This window comes from Anastrepha obliqua, chromosome 4 (genome assembly GCF_027943255.1).
Source record: "Anastrepha obliqua isolate idAnaObli1 chromosome 4, idAnaObli1_1.0, whole genome shotgun sequence".
Taxonomy (NCBI): Eukaryota; Metazoa; Arthropoda; class Insecta; order Diptera; family Tephritidae; genus Anastrepha; species Anastrepha obliqua.
The window spans coordinates 62,300,015-62,316,712 of record NC_072895.1 but is presented as its reverse complement, the minus strand read 5'-3'; the positions used below and the strand labels follow the sequence as shown (position 1 = coordinate 62,316,712).

General features: G+C 35.0%; 1 protein-coding gene across 2 annotated transcripts in view; it reads right to left on the bottom strand.

Annotated features, from left to right (window-relative positions):
* Positions 1 to 3,586: 3,586 nt before the first annotated feature.
* The window catches only part of LOC129245538 (probable nuclear hormone receptor HR3), a 99,694-nt gene continuing 86,582 nt past the window's right edge, over positions 3,587 to 16,698 (bottom strand). For both annotated transcript variants that reach the window (XM_054883746.1, XM_054883747.1), the window contains exons 2-9: positions 9,016 to 9,243; positions 8,784 to 8,949; positions 7,467 to 7,630; positions 6,637 to 6,740; positions 6,368 to 6,514; positions 4,695 to 4,938; positions 4,470 to 4,620; positions 3,587 to 4,408 (exon numbers count right to left, since the gene is read on the bottom strand). In XM_054883746.1, coding sequence (XP_054739721.1) covers positions 4,288 to 4,408; positions 4,470 to 4,620; positions 4,695 to 4,938; positions 6,368 to 6,514; positions 6,637 to 6,740; positions 7,467 to 7,630; positions 8,784 to 8,949; positions 9,016 to 9,243 — 1,325 coding nt within the window. In that variant the 3' untranslated portion in view covers positions 3,587 to 4,287. The remainder of the gene's footprint in view (positions 4,409 to 4,469; positions 4,621 to 4,694; positions 4,939 to 6,367; positions 6,515 to 6,636; positions 6,741 to 7,466; positions 7,631 to 8,783; positions 8,950 to 9,015; positions 9,244 to 16,698) is intronic.

Below are 16,698 nucleotides of genomic sequence, written 5' to 3'. Positions count from 1 at the left end.
ATGAAAATAAATCGTCAAAATAAACGTTGGGGCGAAGTTTAACTCATACTTTAACTAAATTATTCAATATTTTTGATTTCAGATGATTCTACGCTGAGATATGCTGACTACTGCAAAATGTATTCTTGAAAAGACGTCTACGTAAATGTGCTCTCATTCGCTCATTTTGCAATATTTTTACATAAAAATTTTATCAAATATTCTTGAAATGTTACTTTATAATATGCAACAACTTTTAATAAACTGACTTGAACCGTTTCGCTACAATAAATTCATGAAAAAAGTGTTTTTTTAGCGTTTATCCCTTACCCCCCCCCCCCCCCCCCCCCCCTTAATGAAATAGACCCGCCATTTTTCCAAAAGTGATTAACAAATTTTATGAACGAAATGACATCTACAACCGCGTCCGTAGTGGAGATCTATCCGATAACATTTTTCATTTATAGTTGCCAAACCTTACTCTCCCTAATAAGAGTACAATACAACTTTAAATAATTTTCATTTAAGTTCTTGTTATATTTCGGTTTGAAAACTAAAGTTATTGTTGAAAAATTCTGAATCGCAACACTGAAATTTTTTACAAAGATTTCATTTCGCCTACGAAAGAAAAAATGCCTTGGAGGGATAATGCAAATAAAATGAAGCACTTTAGGTTTTTTTTTGTGCTTACTTGAGCGAAAATTTTATTTAAAACTTTTTCTTGTTGATATTTTAATGGCGTAAACATTCTTCCTAAATTTTTGGGTGCGCTGCGGAGGTGATGGTTCTTAGTCAAATATATGTAAATCCGGGATGTTCAGGTGACGTGGGAATGCAAATTTATGTGAAATCTACCTATGCACTGATGCGGAAGCGCTAGTTGGATTCTGAACGAATCACACTTAACCAACCAACTAACTCCCTTATGCACTGAGTTGGCTTATCTCAATGGAGGTGGGACAGTTAAGCTTTAAAACTTTTTTTAGATGTGGCTGCCACCACCACATTTACAATTTGCTCAAAAATAAAGCACCATTGTGATAAAATTTGACAAGTTTTAGCTTCTCACTTTGAACTATTCGGTTTCTCTTATGAAACAGTCAGAACTTCTGAGGCGGTATTTAAAGCATTATTGAATTATGCAAGCCATGAATGTTACCTCAAGCTATTAATGTTGCCTCTTACACGGTGCGTGACTGTTGCTTACGAGGAGATAGTTCGTTTCGCGATGTACTCAAAACAAATTTGGCTGCTATTTGAAATATTTAGTTCAATACTAAAATTCATTCACAAAAACTTTTCCGGAAACCTTCGTTTGCTATCTGTTGGAATTGAAGAATTCTCACCCTGCTCTTGTTTATGCTCTTTCCCATCTTGATGAAATCAGGGCATCATGTAATATTTTTGGTATTTTTTTAAACACTTGCCATAGAGAAAAGCGTAATTTTTTTTAATTAAACCGCTGAGTGCTACATTAAGAAAAGATGTAGTTTCTCATGCCAAATAAAGCAAATCGTCCCGGGAAATCGTCGAAACATTAAAAGCCGCTCATTAGCCAGTGGCAAAAATAATAAAAAACCTAAATGAGAATAAAAGACAACAAATTCCCACTTAAACGAAAGAAAGGCCACTGAAAAAAACCCAAACAGAAGCACGAAGTTGAGGCCGCCTCTACGTGAGGGGGCTGTTGCAAAGTTACTCAGTCTGTGAGTCGTTGGACAGTGCAAAAAGTACTGAAAAAGGTTTGATTAACAACTAAAGAAATCGAAGCCAAGATTGTCACACAAAAGTCTTGAAAGAAGTCGACATTTCAGGCCGAGGTATGACTCACAACAAAATTGGCGCTACCACCCATTATTTGGTGTTTGGACGAGTTTCTCCTTCAATTTGTGGTGTGCGCCTTAAGGTTTTTCCAAAAATGAAGGCATGAGATAGGCAATCGATAAGTGAAACACTTCACTTACTGCACAAGGATTTTGTCTATTATTTTTTAATGAATTATAAATTTAAGGACCATCTGAGAAGATGAAAATTAATACCGAAAGAACGCGATTCCTCAAACCTATCTCAAGCGCGGAGCCGCGTCATTGATATTATGGGAGCGTATAACACCTTTTTTTGTTGCATCTATAGTTAGAATCGATTGAGCTATGCGTAAATAGAATTATTTACATCTTTTTATGGGTCACATTCTGCACGGAGTACCAAAAATGGAAGGGATCTTGAAAAAAATACTGTGCAGCATGGCAGCGACCCGAAATATACTGCCAAAATAGTAAAAGATTGATTGCAAACCCAAAAATTTGCACCTGCACAGAGTGTGAATCTAAGTTCAATTGAGAATTGTTGGGCTTACTTGGAAACATTAGCTTGCCCTCTATGCTGAGACTCCGAACGGCATTAATCAGTTCTGGGAATGGGTACAAGATATGAATATTTCAAACGAATATATTTAAAAATTTTACCTATCAACGCTAAATCGTATACAAATCCTAATAAAAAAACTAGATGCCATTGGACTAAGCATTAACTCGGAAGCAGCTGATTTGATTTTTTGTTCAATTTTATTTAAATTACTCTAATCTGTCAATCTTTGCTTATAGATTTTGATATTCTAGGGACCAAAAGCAAAAACAAAATACATTGTTCTTGTTGTTTTTGCTCTACAATGAAACATAAGAAACACGCACAAACGTTAGCTAACATATAAGTAAATGGATGCGATCCTATTTATGCACAAAATTGTCAACAATCGGCTATCAGTTTGAGCAAGAAAAAATATTGAAATCTCTTTGCGCTGAGCATTGCATTTTGCGATACCAAAAACTTATTCATTCTTCGCTTGCTTGTTTGTGTTGATTAACATATTAAAAATTAGTAACATTTAAAGGTAAAATATAAAAAATAAAACAACTCAAAGTCTTAAATTTATGAAAGCGGCACATTAAAAAAAAATGTATAATGAGCAATAACAAATACGAAAGAAAGCAGTCAGTTATATTTGCAACAACAGTTTGAAAGCTGCGTTGAGTATCAGCGAATTTGCGCCTAAAAGTAGCGTATACCTTTGAAATCTTTGCAGGGCGCGTTCAACTGATTTTGAATTTTCTTTAAAATATATACATACGTATGTGTATGTACAATAAAATGCATACTAACATATATGTATATGGTACTCTCTTCGAATATTTTTCACTTTTTCGTCGCTCAATACAACCACAGAGTCTTTGGGGGCGTTTGATTACTCTTAAATGTACGTACATATATAGCTGTATGTGTGTGTGTGTATATGTGCATGTGTTTATGTGTTACGTTTGTTTTGCAAAGTCTTTTCAATAATATCCGCAGGATTTTTAGTTTTAATTCGTATAATTTTTCGCTTGCTTGTTTTCGGAAAAATTTGTGCTGGTTCGAGTTGAACTAAATTGATTTCGTCTACTCTTCGATTGCGCCATGCATCTACATACGTAGTAGTAGTTGGTTAGTTGTTTGTTAAGAGATGATTTTGCGTGAGATTGGCAACGATTTTGAAATTGGATTTAACGTTTTTCGGAATTTAGTTTTTGTTGCTGTTTCTAGGTGTTTGACTATAATTGGTAGTACAGTGTTTTTTTGCTGATGTGTTTATATGTATAAGTGTGTGTGTGTGTGTGCATTCGGTTTGGTTCTGGTTTGGTTTGTCTATATATATAATTTTTTTGTTTCTATTTAAATTCTGTATAAATATCCTTAAACATAATTTGCTGCTTATTTTTTGTTTTTGTTTTCGTTTTTTTTTTTTTTGTTATTCTCTTTTATGTGGCTTGAAATTAATTTTATAAATGATTTACTATTTTTCTGCATGTCTAGCACTTTTTTGTTTTGTTGTTTGTTTTTGCTTCTGTATTTTTCCATAACAGTGAATGAAATGAGAATAAATGGTTTGCTGTTTCTCTACATAAATCCCGAAAAAAAACTTCGGACGCTTCCTGGTTATTTGACTGGCTGCTCTAGGATCTTCTGCATGTACATACATTGTTGCTGTTTGGGGGTATTGCTCATGTTGCTGTTGGTTGGTTAAATGTATAGTTGTTGTTGTTGTTTTCACACAGCTATTAATCGCGCGCACGCGCATGCACAACAAAAAGTTATTGCAGCAGCAACCAGTTGCATGCATTGAATGCGTTACTTGCCATTTCGCCCTCGTCCTCGCTCTCGCTCTCGTGCTCCATCTCCGTATCTAGTAGCTCTGTTTCTTTTCTACGTCAACGCATCCAACGTGTCCGGCGCATCGATTGCGTTGGTAGTCTCCACATAATTTTCTTGATGTTATGTGAGATCCTGCGGCGAATCTATTGAAAACAGTTCTTTGTATAACGCCGGAAAGACGACATTCGGATGTTGTTGCTTAAATTTGCTCAGTGCTTCCATATGCATAATGGAGATATCGCTGTAAGTGGAAGGAAGAATCAAAGAAAGTTCCCAAATAGATTCGGAGTTCAAGTACTCACCGGAAATTCGGTATATTGTTTAACAATGTATCTAAAACAGTCACATCGCCCTTTAAGGGCGCATGGTTCGCTTCAAGCTCCTGTCTTATTGCATTCATGCTTAAATTGAAAAGCCTCTGGATTTCTGTATTACCGCGCACCCCATTTCGCTCTGCCAAATTGAAAGCAATCGAATTAAATTAATATTTTAATTAACGGACATAAAATATTTTAGGTGTATTTTACCTGGCCAGAGCAGCACTAAACTTTGATACAGCGCCAACTCTGTTTCAGTCAGTTTCAGTTCAGCTATCGATTTAGCCGTTTGAAAGATTCGCGATACCAGACGCATCTCGTCCGAATCGGATGTGTAGAATGCTTCCTGCGGCAGCATTACGTCACCATAAAGTACCGCATTCTGTGAGAGATCGAGCAATCGTGACATACGCACGATGGCCAATTCGAATGATCCAGTTTTCAGTAGCAGAATCTGAAATTTATTGTGTTTTAGAATCTCTTAATTGCTGAAAAGTATGAAAAAGGTAAAATAGTGGACAAATTCGAGCGGAACCTAACTTTATGTAGCAGTTGATAGTTATGACATTGAAAAACTTTGTCTACTTAGCATTAATGCCACCAAAAATGGTAACGTTGAGATGAGGTAATGCTTTTTGGGCACAGTAGACCAGTAGATGTTTGTAAAATAGAACTCCCCTTGACAAATAGGAACCATGGTGAAAAGATTTTTATAGGTGTGGTTAATATCAGATCGTTAACCGGCTCTTAGCGAATTTGGCAGAATCAGCTGATAGGCTGACGCAACAAGGGATGTGTTTACAAAAGAACTAAGTTTGTGTTGGTGATAAACGGGAAAAAACAACACGGTCCCCAATTATGTTGCCGCGTTGCCTTCTGAAAAGCGACTGATTGTACGAGTGAGTGAGTACGCGTGAAACGAGCGAGCAGAATTCTGCCACCGATGGCCCTGTGACGTGGCAGTCGAAGTTGCTCGCACAATTAAATGGCCAAACCTGGGCAATCTATCATCCTTGAATAAAAACTATACACTGCAAGACTCTTTTGATGACTGTCCTCTCATGTGACGTGGATGATGATTCAGCAGAACTATTCTATGCAAGATTTATAGCCGAAAGAGTTGAGTTCAAAAGGTAAGGTGACTAACATTTGTTTTTGATTTTTTTTCGTTTTGACGTGTTTGGTGTATTAAACAGTGTTTACAGTTTGAATTATATCGTTCAATGAGGTTTTTTTTGACAGATATAAAGGTGGGACGTGTTTTGGTGCGTTCAGTGATTTTCGCTATCAAAAAAATGGATAAAATTTTTTAATGTTTTGGCCAAAAATAACATTTTAATTTGCCACAACAACTGTACTCACGAAGCCAGGCAATTTGCGGCATTTTCTTGATCCTAAAATAGAAAATACCCATGAAAAGATGGAGATTTGCGATAATTGTGGGGATAAAGGCCACATTGTTGGCAGAGGTTAGGCGATATCAAAGCGCTTTTTGGTGAGAAGTGCATTGACACAAGGGGACATTTAATACATATATTTGGAGAAAAACTCAAACCTAAACCAAAAAAACTGCATACTCGAAAATTTTCTAAAAATTATTATTAAAACGTGTGAAATTTTTATCGAAATATTTCGATTTTTCTTAATATGGATAAAGCTTGAAACTTGGATTTATATTGTTTTTATAGGAGAATGAACTATATTAAAAAGAAAATTAATTAAGTTAAACGAGAAACAAATAAATTGTAAAAACTTGCCTATAAGCCCCTATGCTATAGTCATATTTAACTCAGTGTATATCCTGTGCAATATTTTATCATATCCCATTACCATCGACATTATGTCAAATTTGCATTTATTGTCGTATAAAAAATTAGTCTTACCTGATCATCCTGACTTAATCGCATAAATCCGGGTATCAGTTTCGCAAATTCGATTATATTTTGTATCATTTGTGTTAGCTTTTCAGCGCAGTCTAGCCACAGCTCCTCTTGACCCAGATTCTTGTAGTAAAGTATCCTCGAAATATCCTTATGAGCGTAAGCGAAATCATAATTAAACACATATAACAAAAATAAAATAAAAACACAAATGCCAATTAGTTGCAGTTCAACTCCGATGGGAAATTGAGTGCGTATATCATCGGTTTTACCTGAGACTTCCGAAACATATCGTGTACGGCTTCGAGTTTGGTGCTTGTGTTTGCATGTGCCTCGGCTAAGGTTTTTATAAGAACATCATTGATGTCGCCATCAGCTGGTTGGTGGGGGAGGAGAAGCAATGTAACAAGGAATATACAGTCAAAATATTTACCAGAATTTTGAAATTTTTTTTTTTTTTTGTTTTTTTGTTTTTTTTTTTTTTGGTAGACAACAGCGAAAAGTTGATGCAGCGATATTACGAAAAATTGTACGGTATAATATTTTACAAAATAAATATATATGTTGCAACCCCACGTACATATGTGATGTGCGACCCCCATAATTAATAATGAATATATGCCAATGAGTAATGAAAAATGAATGTCTCCTAATTTTGCATGAATTTTGAAATTTTGACTCTACGCGCCCACCTACGTTAACGTGAAACTTAATTTTTTGTTGCTTTTAAAAAATAACAAAAACAAATATTGTTTGTATTTACAGTCCATGGGTGCAGTGTAGCACCGGAGTTACTTACATCCCACACACACTCACTTCAATACCTAGGCGCTGACAAAAAGAAATTATAGCAAAAAAACGATAAAAGATTTGATTCGACAATAAATAGAATGGACAAAAACTGTACAACTTGAAAACGCGATGGGCTCACGGGATGAACTTGAACTGAACTGGATAACTTCAATGATGACTAAGATGAGTAGTAGTAAGTAGTAGTAGTAGTAGTGGTAATGCGTGTGGTAAGTGGTTATACGAGTATTAAATGCTGATTCGTCTATGGAAATGCGCATTGGCACGAGTTTTTGTGATTTTTGTCTCCTACCATGACTGACGAAGTCCGGATCCATTATCGTGCCACGCGGCTCGTACGTGGTGCTGTCGACGTAATCCGCTGATATATCGTAGGCCATCGTCTGTTGCGGTGTCACCGATGTCGAGTAGCCGTAGGGACTGCCATAGCTCACTTCATTGCTTGAGTAGCCATAGCTAAAAAGAGGACAGGTCAGATGAGTAAGATGAGGATAAAGATAGAGGTAAAGTTGTGGATATGGATATGGATATGGATACAGACAAGGTTAATGAAGAATGTAAAGATAAAGATAAGGCAAGGATAAAGAAGAATGTAAAGATCAAGATGATGATGATGAAGATGAAGATGAAGATGGAGATGAAGGTGAAGATGAAGATGAAGATGAAGATGAAGATGAAGATGAAGATGAAGATGAAGATGAAGATGAAGATGAAGATGAAGATGGAGATGAAGATGAAGATGAAGAAGGAGATGAAGATGAAGATGAAGATGAAGTTAACGATGGAGATGAAGATGACGATGAAGATGAAGATTAAGATGAAGATGAAGATGGAGATGAAGATGAAGATGAAGATGAAGATGAAGAAGGAGATGAAGATGAAGATGAAGATGAAGTTAACGATGAAGATGAAGTTAACGATGGAGATGAAGATGACGATGAAGATGAAGATTAAGATTAAGATTAAGATTAAGATTAAGATTAAGATTAAGATGAAGATTAAGATTAAGATTAAGATTAAGATGAAGATGAAGATGAAGATGAAGATGAAGATGAAGATGAAGATGAAGATGAAGATGAAGATGAAGATGAAGATGAAGATGAAGATGAAGATGAAGATGAAGATGAAGATGAAGATGAAGATGAAGATGAAGATGAAGATGAAGATGAAGATGAAGATGAAGATGAAGATGAAGATGAAGATGAAGATGAAGATGAAGATGAAGATGAAGATGAAGATGAAGATGAAGATGAAGATGAAGATGAAGATGAAGATGAAGATGAAGATGAAGATGAAGATGAAGATGAAGATGAAGTTAACGATGGAGATGAAGATGACGATGAAGATGAAGATGGAGATGAAGGTGAAGATGAAGATGAAGATGAAGATGAAGATGAAGATGAAGATGAAGATGAAATTAACGATGGAGATGAAGATGAAATTAACGATGGAGATGAAGATGAAGATGAAGATGAAGATAACGATGAAGATGAAGATGAAGTTAACGATGGAGATGAATATGGATATGAAGATAAAGATAGAGATGTAGATAAATAACCCTTAGATTAATATTTAGATAAAGACAAAGAAAAATATTAACAATACTTACCCATTGTAATTATGATGCAGTTGATCGCTACTCGATGGTGTTTGCGTATCAAAAACTGAACTATCCGGCGCCGCGTCACTATGTGCTTGCAGCTGCGCCTTATGAAACTTCACCTCTTCTTCCACTTTCTCACGCTGTTTCTTCGACATCCTACCGAATTTTACAGCTGAAATTGAAATGTTAAACCTTGCATAAAATACATAGTTTTCTAAATGGTTTCATGCACACTCACCATCACGACTCATTCCCAATTTTAGGCACTTTTGCAGTCTACAGTATTGGCACCGATTACGATTAACACGGTCGACAACACATTGTTTATTGCGAGGGCATTGATAATTCACCACTGAACTTTGTGATCGGCGAAAAAAACCTTTACAGCCTTCACAAGTTATAACGCCATAGTGTACGCCAGATGACTTGTCACCACAAACTTTGCATGGAATTATTTCAATTTGAGCTAAAATGAGAAGACAAAATGAAACAAATTAATGAGATGCTTACATATATGCGTAAGTAAAAATTTTACACCTTTTTCTCAATATCTACATGTTAATTATTAACTAAAAATTTCTCTTAAGATTTCAATTGGGAAAAAGAAACATTTATTGACATCTCGCCTGTTTATTAGAAACTTGATTAACTGTCTTGTTGGCGTTTTGACATTGGCGATCATAAAAACATTAAAAGTAAGTTTTTATTTGTATGTTTAAGCTGCTTTAAAAAGTCCCATAATTTATCCTCTTTTCTATAATTTCAGTTATTCCCATATTAATATTTAACTTTTCCTCCTTGTAGGTTAGCGTTATAGAGGTTTCACTATACAGATAGATGTTCAAAATATTGTCATAGTTGGTTTAATTATCATACGTTCATAGCCACGTAAATTTTTCAAGTGTGCTAGTGTACTTTAAAAAATGTCCCATTTGTTTTTTAGGCTGCGATTACTGCGTATACTACGTCCGCCGTAGCCGAATGGGTTGGTGCGTGACTACAATTCGGAATTCAGAGAGTACGTAGGTTCGAATCTCGGTGAAACACCAAAATGAAGAAAAACATTTTCCTGATAGCGGTTGCCCTCGGAAGGCAATGGCAAACCTCCGAGTGTATTTCTGCCATGAAAAAGCTCCTCATAAAAATATCTGCCGTTCGGAGTCGGCCCCTCCATTTGTGGAACAACATCAAGATGTACACCACAAATAGGAGGAGGACCTCGGCCAAACACTCAAAACGGGTGTAAGCGCCAAGTATATATATATATGTATGTATTATCGGATTATTTGCATAAATTTATTAATAATGATTTTTATGTTAAATATTTTTCATCATTTTTTATAAAAATTTGGTTAATTGAATAATATAAACCATTCAAATAAAAATTTAAAACTTTCTAAAAAAAATAGTCACTAAAATTCAACAAATTAAAAATTTGTTTCGCAAATTTAAAATATTTAAGAAAGAACCTTTAGAGAAATTCTGGTTATGTAGCCTTATAGGTTATGCAATTATAGTATAACAAGGTGCAATTTTCAAGGGGCCCGAAATTCGCGTTGCTTTGTGGCTATTCTTTTTCGCCGAGTGGACGCGCATTTTCTTCCAAAACATTTCAAAAACAAATATCGTGCATGCCCTATATGGAAGAAAATGCGCAACATTGTATTCAAACTTCTGCTGTTCATTCATTACCACAGTTGGTTGGAAAAGTATTCGTTCTTTTGCGGTGCATCAAGTATACTAAAAACAATCGGCGTCAATTATGCTGCAAACGGTTTGCGTTCGCAAAAACAAAACAAAAAAAAAACATATTAAAAAATATAGTAAATTAAATTGTCTGTGGCAATGTATGCAAGAATGAAGCCACACTACTTCCCCTTCATACAGGTTATTTTCAGTTTTATTTCCTGATTAACTGTGTTAAAGCTTTAAATACTTTTTACTGCACAACAGTAAAAGACAAATAAAAAAAAACACACTCACACAAAGAACAGATTAAACGCCCGGTGACGAAAAAACGCAATGTCGCGCTCATAAATAAAATGAAATTATCAAAAAAATTTCGAAACTAAATTTAAAAAATTATCAATCCGAGGAATGCGCCTAGACTGAACTGAAAATATAAAAAAACAACTTGTAGCTGCCAAAGGGCATTCGGAAGCATTATCTTTTCGCAAGATGAAGTGTATTCTTATTATTATTTTTTTCCGCTACAAATATTGAGAGTTACTCACTACACTTCCCCATAGAGGGGCACCTTGCCACTCACCGCACGGAATCTAATGCTTGCATATGACATGTATGAATGTACATATTTATATAATTACAATACATACAAATGTACGTATATGCATATTTACATACAAGGTACGTATGCCTTTTTGTATGTATGTACGTTTAGTGTTTATTTGTGAAATGACAAGCATTCAAGATGTCAATGAACTTTCTTTGGATTTATAACACATCAAATGTATTGTATTGTATTGGATAGTGTTGACTATGTTCTTGTTGTTGTTTTTGTTGTAGAAATATACAGTACAAGACGCTCAGTGCTACAACGCCGTTTGGCGCGCACATAAATATTTCGAAACAATATGAAATGAAATGAATGAAAAAGTAAATAGAATAAAACACTAAACAAAAAGCTGAAAAAGCTTTTTTGTTCGAAGCTTTGTCCTTTTCTCTTATAAAGCTACTATGGGCACTCTTAATTTGCATAACTATGCTTATACGCTCTTGCATGCACTCTCTTCAGCCATTCTTTGATAACTCACCGGCTCTTTAAAGTTATGATAGTATATACGGGTGTATGTATGTGTGCAAGTCTTATATGCGCCTACATGCAAGTTTGTATGCATTAGTAGGTGTGTGTGTGTATGTATGCGTGTACATTTGTATGAATTATTGTGGCGTCCTGCATCTCATTCATAGTTGCAGTTCAACACAAAAGCTTTATGTTGCTGTTGTTTTTGTGTTGTTGGGGCGCAAGTGATTGGATGCTCGCGGTGGTTTTGGTTTACAAGCGGCTCAGCGCGGCAGCGATTTCATTCAATGTTGTTTTTATTTTTCTTCTCAACTTTATATACATACTTTTAATTGCGATTTGATGCTTGCAAGCGCACATTAAAGCTGCTTGGGTTAAATTAAAATTATATAAAAATAAAATTAGTACTTAAGAGTTGTAAGAATTTTGTTATCAATGTAGTTTAATTTAATTGTTCTATGTATCAGCAGCAATTATGTTTGTATGTAACAAGTCTTTGGCAAAACTTTATGGCGGATTATACTTTTAATGTTCTTTGGATAAACCGTAATTACTTCACGAATAAATATTTAAATTTGAGGTAGAAATAGTCAACCTCTTGAAATAACTATTTTTTAGTATTTAATGAATAAATTTATGTAATATAGAAGTTAGTTAAGAAGATTACTATAAATACAATGCGGAGCTCTCAAATGCTCGAAGCTGGATTAACTCCAGTACTGAGCTGTGGCTTATAGGTAGGTAGGTAGGTGGGGTGGCTGTCCAAAGACACACTTAGACCTTTCATAGCCGTTGTGATACCACTGGAATTAATCCTTACCCTATAGGTTCTTTTTCAAACCATCCGGTAGGTTTAATAAACGAGCAAAGCTTCGTTAGTTTTAGATGCGCTCTGCCCGCTAAATCAATTAAAAATGCCATGCCATGAGTGCGGAGCCTCCTTGTCGCTAAGCTTTCACACTCACATAGAAGGTGTCTCACTGTTTTCTGCTCTTCTGTATTTAGACAGCTTCTACAGAAATTGAAGTACGGAAGTTCTAACCTTCTAGCGTGGCTGCCTATCAGACAATGACCAGTCAACACCCTTATCATTTTTCTTATAGTTTCTCTGTCAAATTTTAACAAGCTTTTTGATCGATCGCTGTTCCATTTCGGCAATGTCTGTCTGCTTAGTTCGCATGTTGAGAGGTTTTGCCAACTTGTATTTACCTTATTGAATGGTTTCAATAGTTTACAAGAGGCTATAGTCATGGGTATCAGCGTCTTATCCACTTGGAGGTCGCGCGTTGTACCGGTTCGAGCAAGTTCTTTTGCCTTGCAGTTCTCTGCAATTTTACGAAATTTGTATCAGAATCATGGCCCAAATTTCGAAGCAATGACATTTTTTTTGAATACTCGTATACATACGCCTTTCTTTTATTGCACTAGTTTACAGCCAAAAGAACTCAAGAACCAGACAATTTAGGTGCTATGTGATATCGGTCGCTGAGCCCGAGAATACACATTTTTTCTGCCACGTAGTTTACGAGATAGCGGTTTTGGAATAAAAAAGGGAAGTACTCAAGAATTTCTAATATCTGAAGAATTCGTTGAAACATCAAAGGATGCGATACCAAATTTAAGCTAATTAAAGTAAATTAAAGATAATTTAATCTTTTTTTAATTTTTTATTAAAATCATACGTTTTCAGGATATTAAAAACGCCAATTTTTTTGTTTTGCAAAAATATAAAAATTTCGCTTTTTATTATAAGAAATATATGTATGCATATACACCTCACTTTTTTTAAGTTTTGAATGAGTCTCTGGACTGAGGAATACGTTCTTTCAACGGTTGCTCTTTCTCCCCTCCTTCCACAAGTGTACATTAATTTTTCTTCCGCCAACTCTAATTTCATTTCTTTTGGCCTCCATGGTCTTTTCCGGTCTTACTCTATAGTTGCAATTAAAACTGATTACTTATGAATAATTTGGGCAAACGCATACTTATTACCAATGACGCACCAACGCACACTTCTTCAGCTCAATAGATGGTACGCCTTATCGATATTTCTCGATAGCTTTAAGGCAAAATAAGTAGTGAAGATTATTCTTGTCGGAATATTTTAAGTAAATATTGAGTTAAATTCGATATTCAATTCAGTAGTTCGTGAGCTATCGCGATGGGAAGAGATGTGCTTATCAAAACAATGGCAAAACTACATGAATTGAATTTCGAATTGCTCTCACATCCACCGTAATCGCCAGATTTGGCTCCCAGCGACTACTGGCTGTTCGCAGACCTAAACAAATACTCATCGTTAAAAAATTTTAATCGAATTAAGAGGTTATCGCTGAAACTGAGGCCTACTTCGAGGCTAAAAATCGTTCTACAAAAAATGCTATTGAAATGTTAGAGCGGTGGTTGGAATGATTGCGTTGTTCTTGATGGAAATTACGTTGATGAATAAAGTTAATTTTGAACAAAAAAAAAAACATTTTTTTCTTTGTTTGGCCCGGACTTTTCAGCCCATGTGTTATATGGGCATAAATGCTAAGGAAAATAGTTTGTACGCACAGTTTTGCTGCTGAGCATATGAGAATATAATTTTCCAACATTTTTGTACTCATTTGTGATATAAATGAAAACAAGTTCTTTAATAAATAGAAAAGTTATTCGCATGAGAATAGAAATATCCAGTTTTGCATTGAACAAATAGCCAAAACAGCATACATTTTTGTGATATCATTAGCTTGTTTTCCTGGTAAAAAAATACTTAGGCTAATAAACTTGAATTATAAAACTCCACAGTAATAAAATCTCTACACAATTTTTTCATGGTCTCTAAATAGAGTAAGATATCAGACTGCAGAATAGCAGAGTTCATTTGCCCCGAATATGATGTGAAGAAAAAATTCATTCTATAAAGCCCCAAGGGTTGGTACAATTATACCTACTATAATGATTGCAACAGAAACTGGGCGATAAAAGGAGAACAAGGGATGGTAAAGCATCTACTGTTGCTGAAGACTATCTTGGAAGCTTTTGGGATCGAATGAGATATCTGCAGAGATCACGCCGACTACCAGCTCTATTGGGCGGCCTTCATAACCAAATATAATATATTTTCCATAAATTTTCTAGCAATGGATTATTATAACTATTATTCTATACATAAAACTAGCTTTGTTAAAAAAGAAAGAGAGAAAGAATCTACTCGAGATGCTTTGCGACGGATTTGTCTTCACTCCTGGTTTTTAATTACCGTAAATTCGACAACATTTCGAAATTCGACCAAAAACCTGTTACCAAGTTCAAATTTTCATTTACTCACACCATATATTTTATTTCTTAGAATCTCCCTTCTCTTATTTTCATATAAATACCTCTAAAACTAGGTTTCCAAGAAGCTGAAATAATCGATCACCCTATCATGCATAGGTATGTATGTATGTAACTAAGTATCCATGCATATGCAATTCGCTTGTTTTCTGACAGTCCAAGAAATTATTATGTAAATAATACACTTATATGTACACATACATATTTATATGTGTACGGCAAAAAATACTGATTTTTTGCAGCTTCACAGCTTTTCGATTGGTTTGCATGCTAAAAAGAATACAATACATGCATACCGTGCTGTACGTGCGTGTGTATATGTGTGCCTGTTTTACAGAAATACTTATCTTGTTGGCGTGGCATGCAGTTGGAATCGCAGATTGAAAGGATGGAGGGGAAGGTGCGCTATCGAGGAGGCCGAGTTGGCTGAATGGACTGCGTGCCACCTTCTCGAATTTACAACAACAGAGAACAAATTTAAAGTGAAGTGAAAAAATACACGCTACAAAATACAAAAGCGGCGATGTAAAAATGCAAGTGCATGCATTTGTGCATTTACGTGTATGAATGCCTGCGTGTGTGTCCATATGCGTCGGCGTCAAAGTGTATGCATTAATGTACGAGTTTGTATGAGCAGTTGACAAATTTAAGCGATTCCCACCTGTGATAAAGCAGCGCAAAGAAAAAACCTAAACAAACTAAATTTTTTTCGTAATTACTTAGGGGTTTTCTATTTTTCTTTTTTAGTTTGTAAAATAATTCATAATGAAATTTTTATATGATGAGCGCCAATGAGTGCCTAGCAATAACACTTAACCAATGATTAATAATAAGTAATGAGCAGTTAAAAACCACCAAGGAGTAAGCAAAAAATGGAAATAAACAAAAATTATAGAAGCACTCAAACTCGTACAACTGTACACTCGCACTATAAAAAGGCAATTATGTACATATACTCGTATTGTAGATGAGCATAGTTACTAGGCCGTTTCTGTAAATCTCAACTCTAACTTATATGAGACTCTATGCCAAAGGTGACTCAAACTAAAGCAAGTACTGAAATATATGAAATATAATAAAAACGGCCGAAGCCGCCCCTATTATAGTTTGTGCTAATAATATTTAATATTTATTAGCAGTATTAATATTTATAAATCTTCTTCATGTTGCTAGTCGTAGAGAAATGACAGGCATAATATTTATGCTTACACTACTAACAGTGTAAATTTCCAGTTCTTTTTTTCTGGCAGAAAATAATCTTAATGTTTCATTTCAATTATAAAAGTGACTTTAAACTCTTTTTTTGACATTGTGTTAAAGAAACTATGGAGGAGCCATTTTAATTTTTATGACAATGTGTTAAGTCTCACTCTAGCGCCTTTTGATAAAGGGTGTTCCATCAACTGTTTTCTTAATTACATGTTGTTTGCAACTAAGAGCCAATTGACATTCAGAAATGGTCCAGAAATACGATACCATATCTCCGCTATGTGAAATAAATCACTTCACGCTTCAACAATATTTTGAAATGTGGAAAATTATCTCCCAAAGTAATACTGGATTGCCCATATTACGTGTTTATTGAAAAGAAGCTTTGGACTATAGATTAAAAAATATACGCAAAGAATTACAGTTTCAAGCCTCTTTGGGAGTAGTGGCAAAAATGGTAATTCATATTTTGCCATTTAAATGGGATTGGAATTTCATGACATTTGGTGATGATTTTGGTTTCAGCAGTAGAGCTTCAGAGCTGCGATTTGACTCGCTGGACTTTTTTTGCAGATTTCAGTTAAATATTAATGTTGTTCTAATAATCCAGAAGCGAAGCAGATCCTT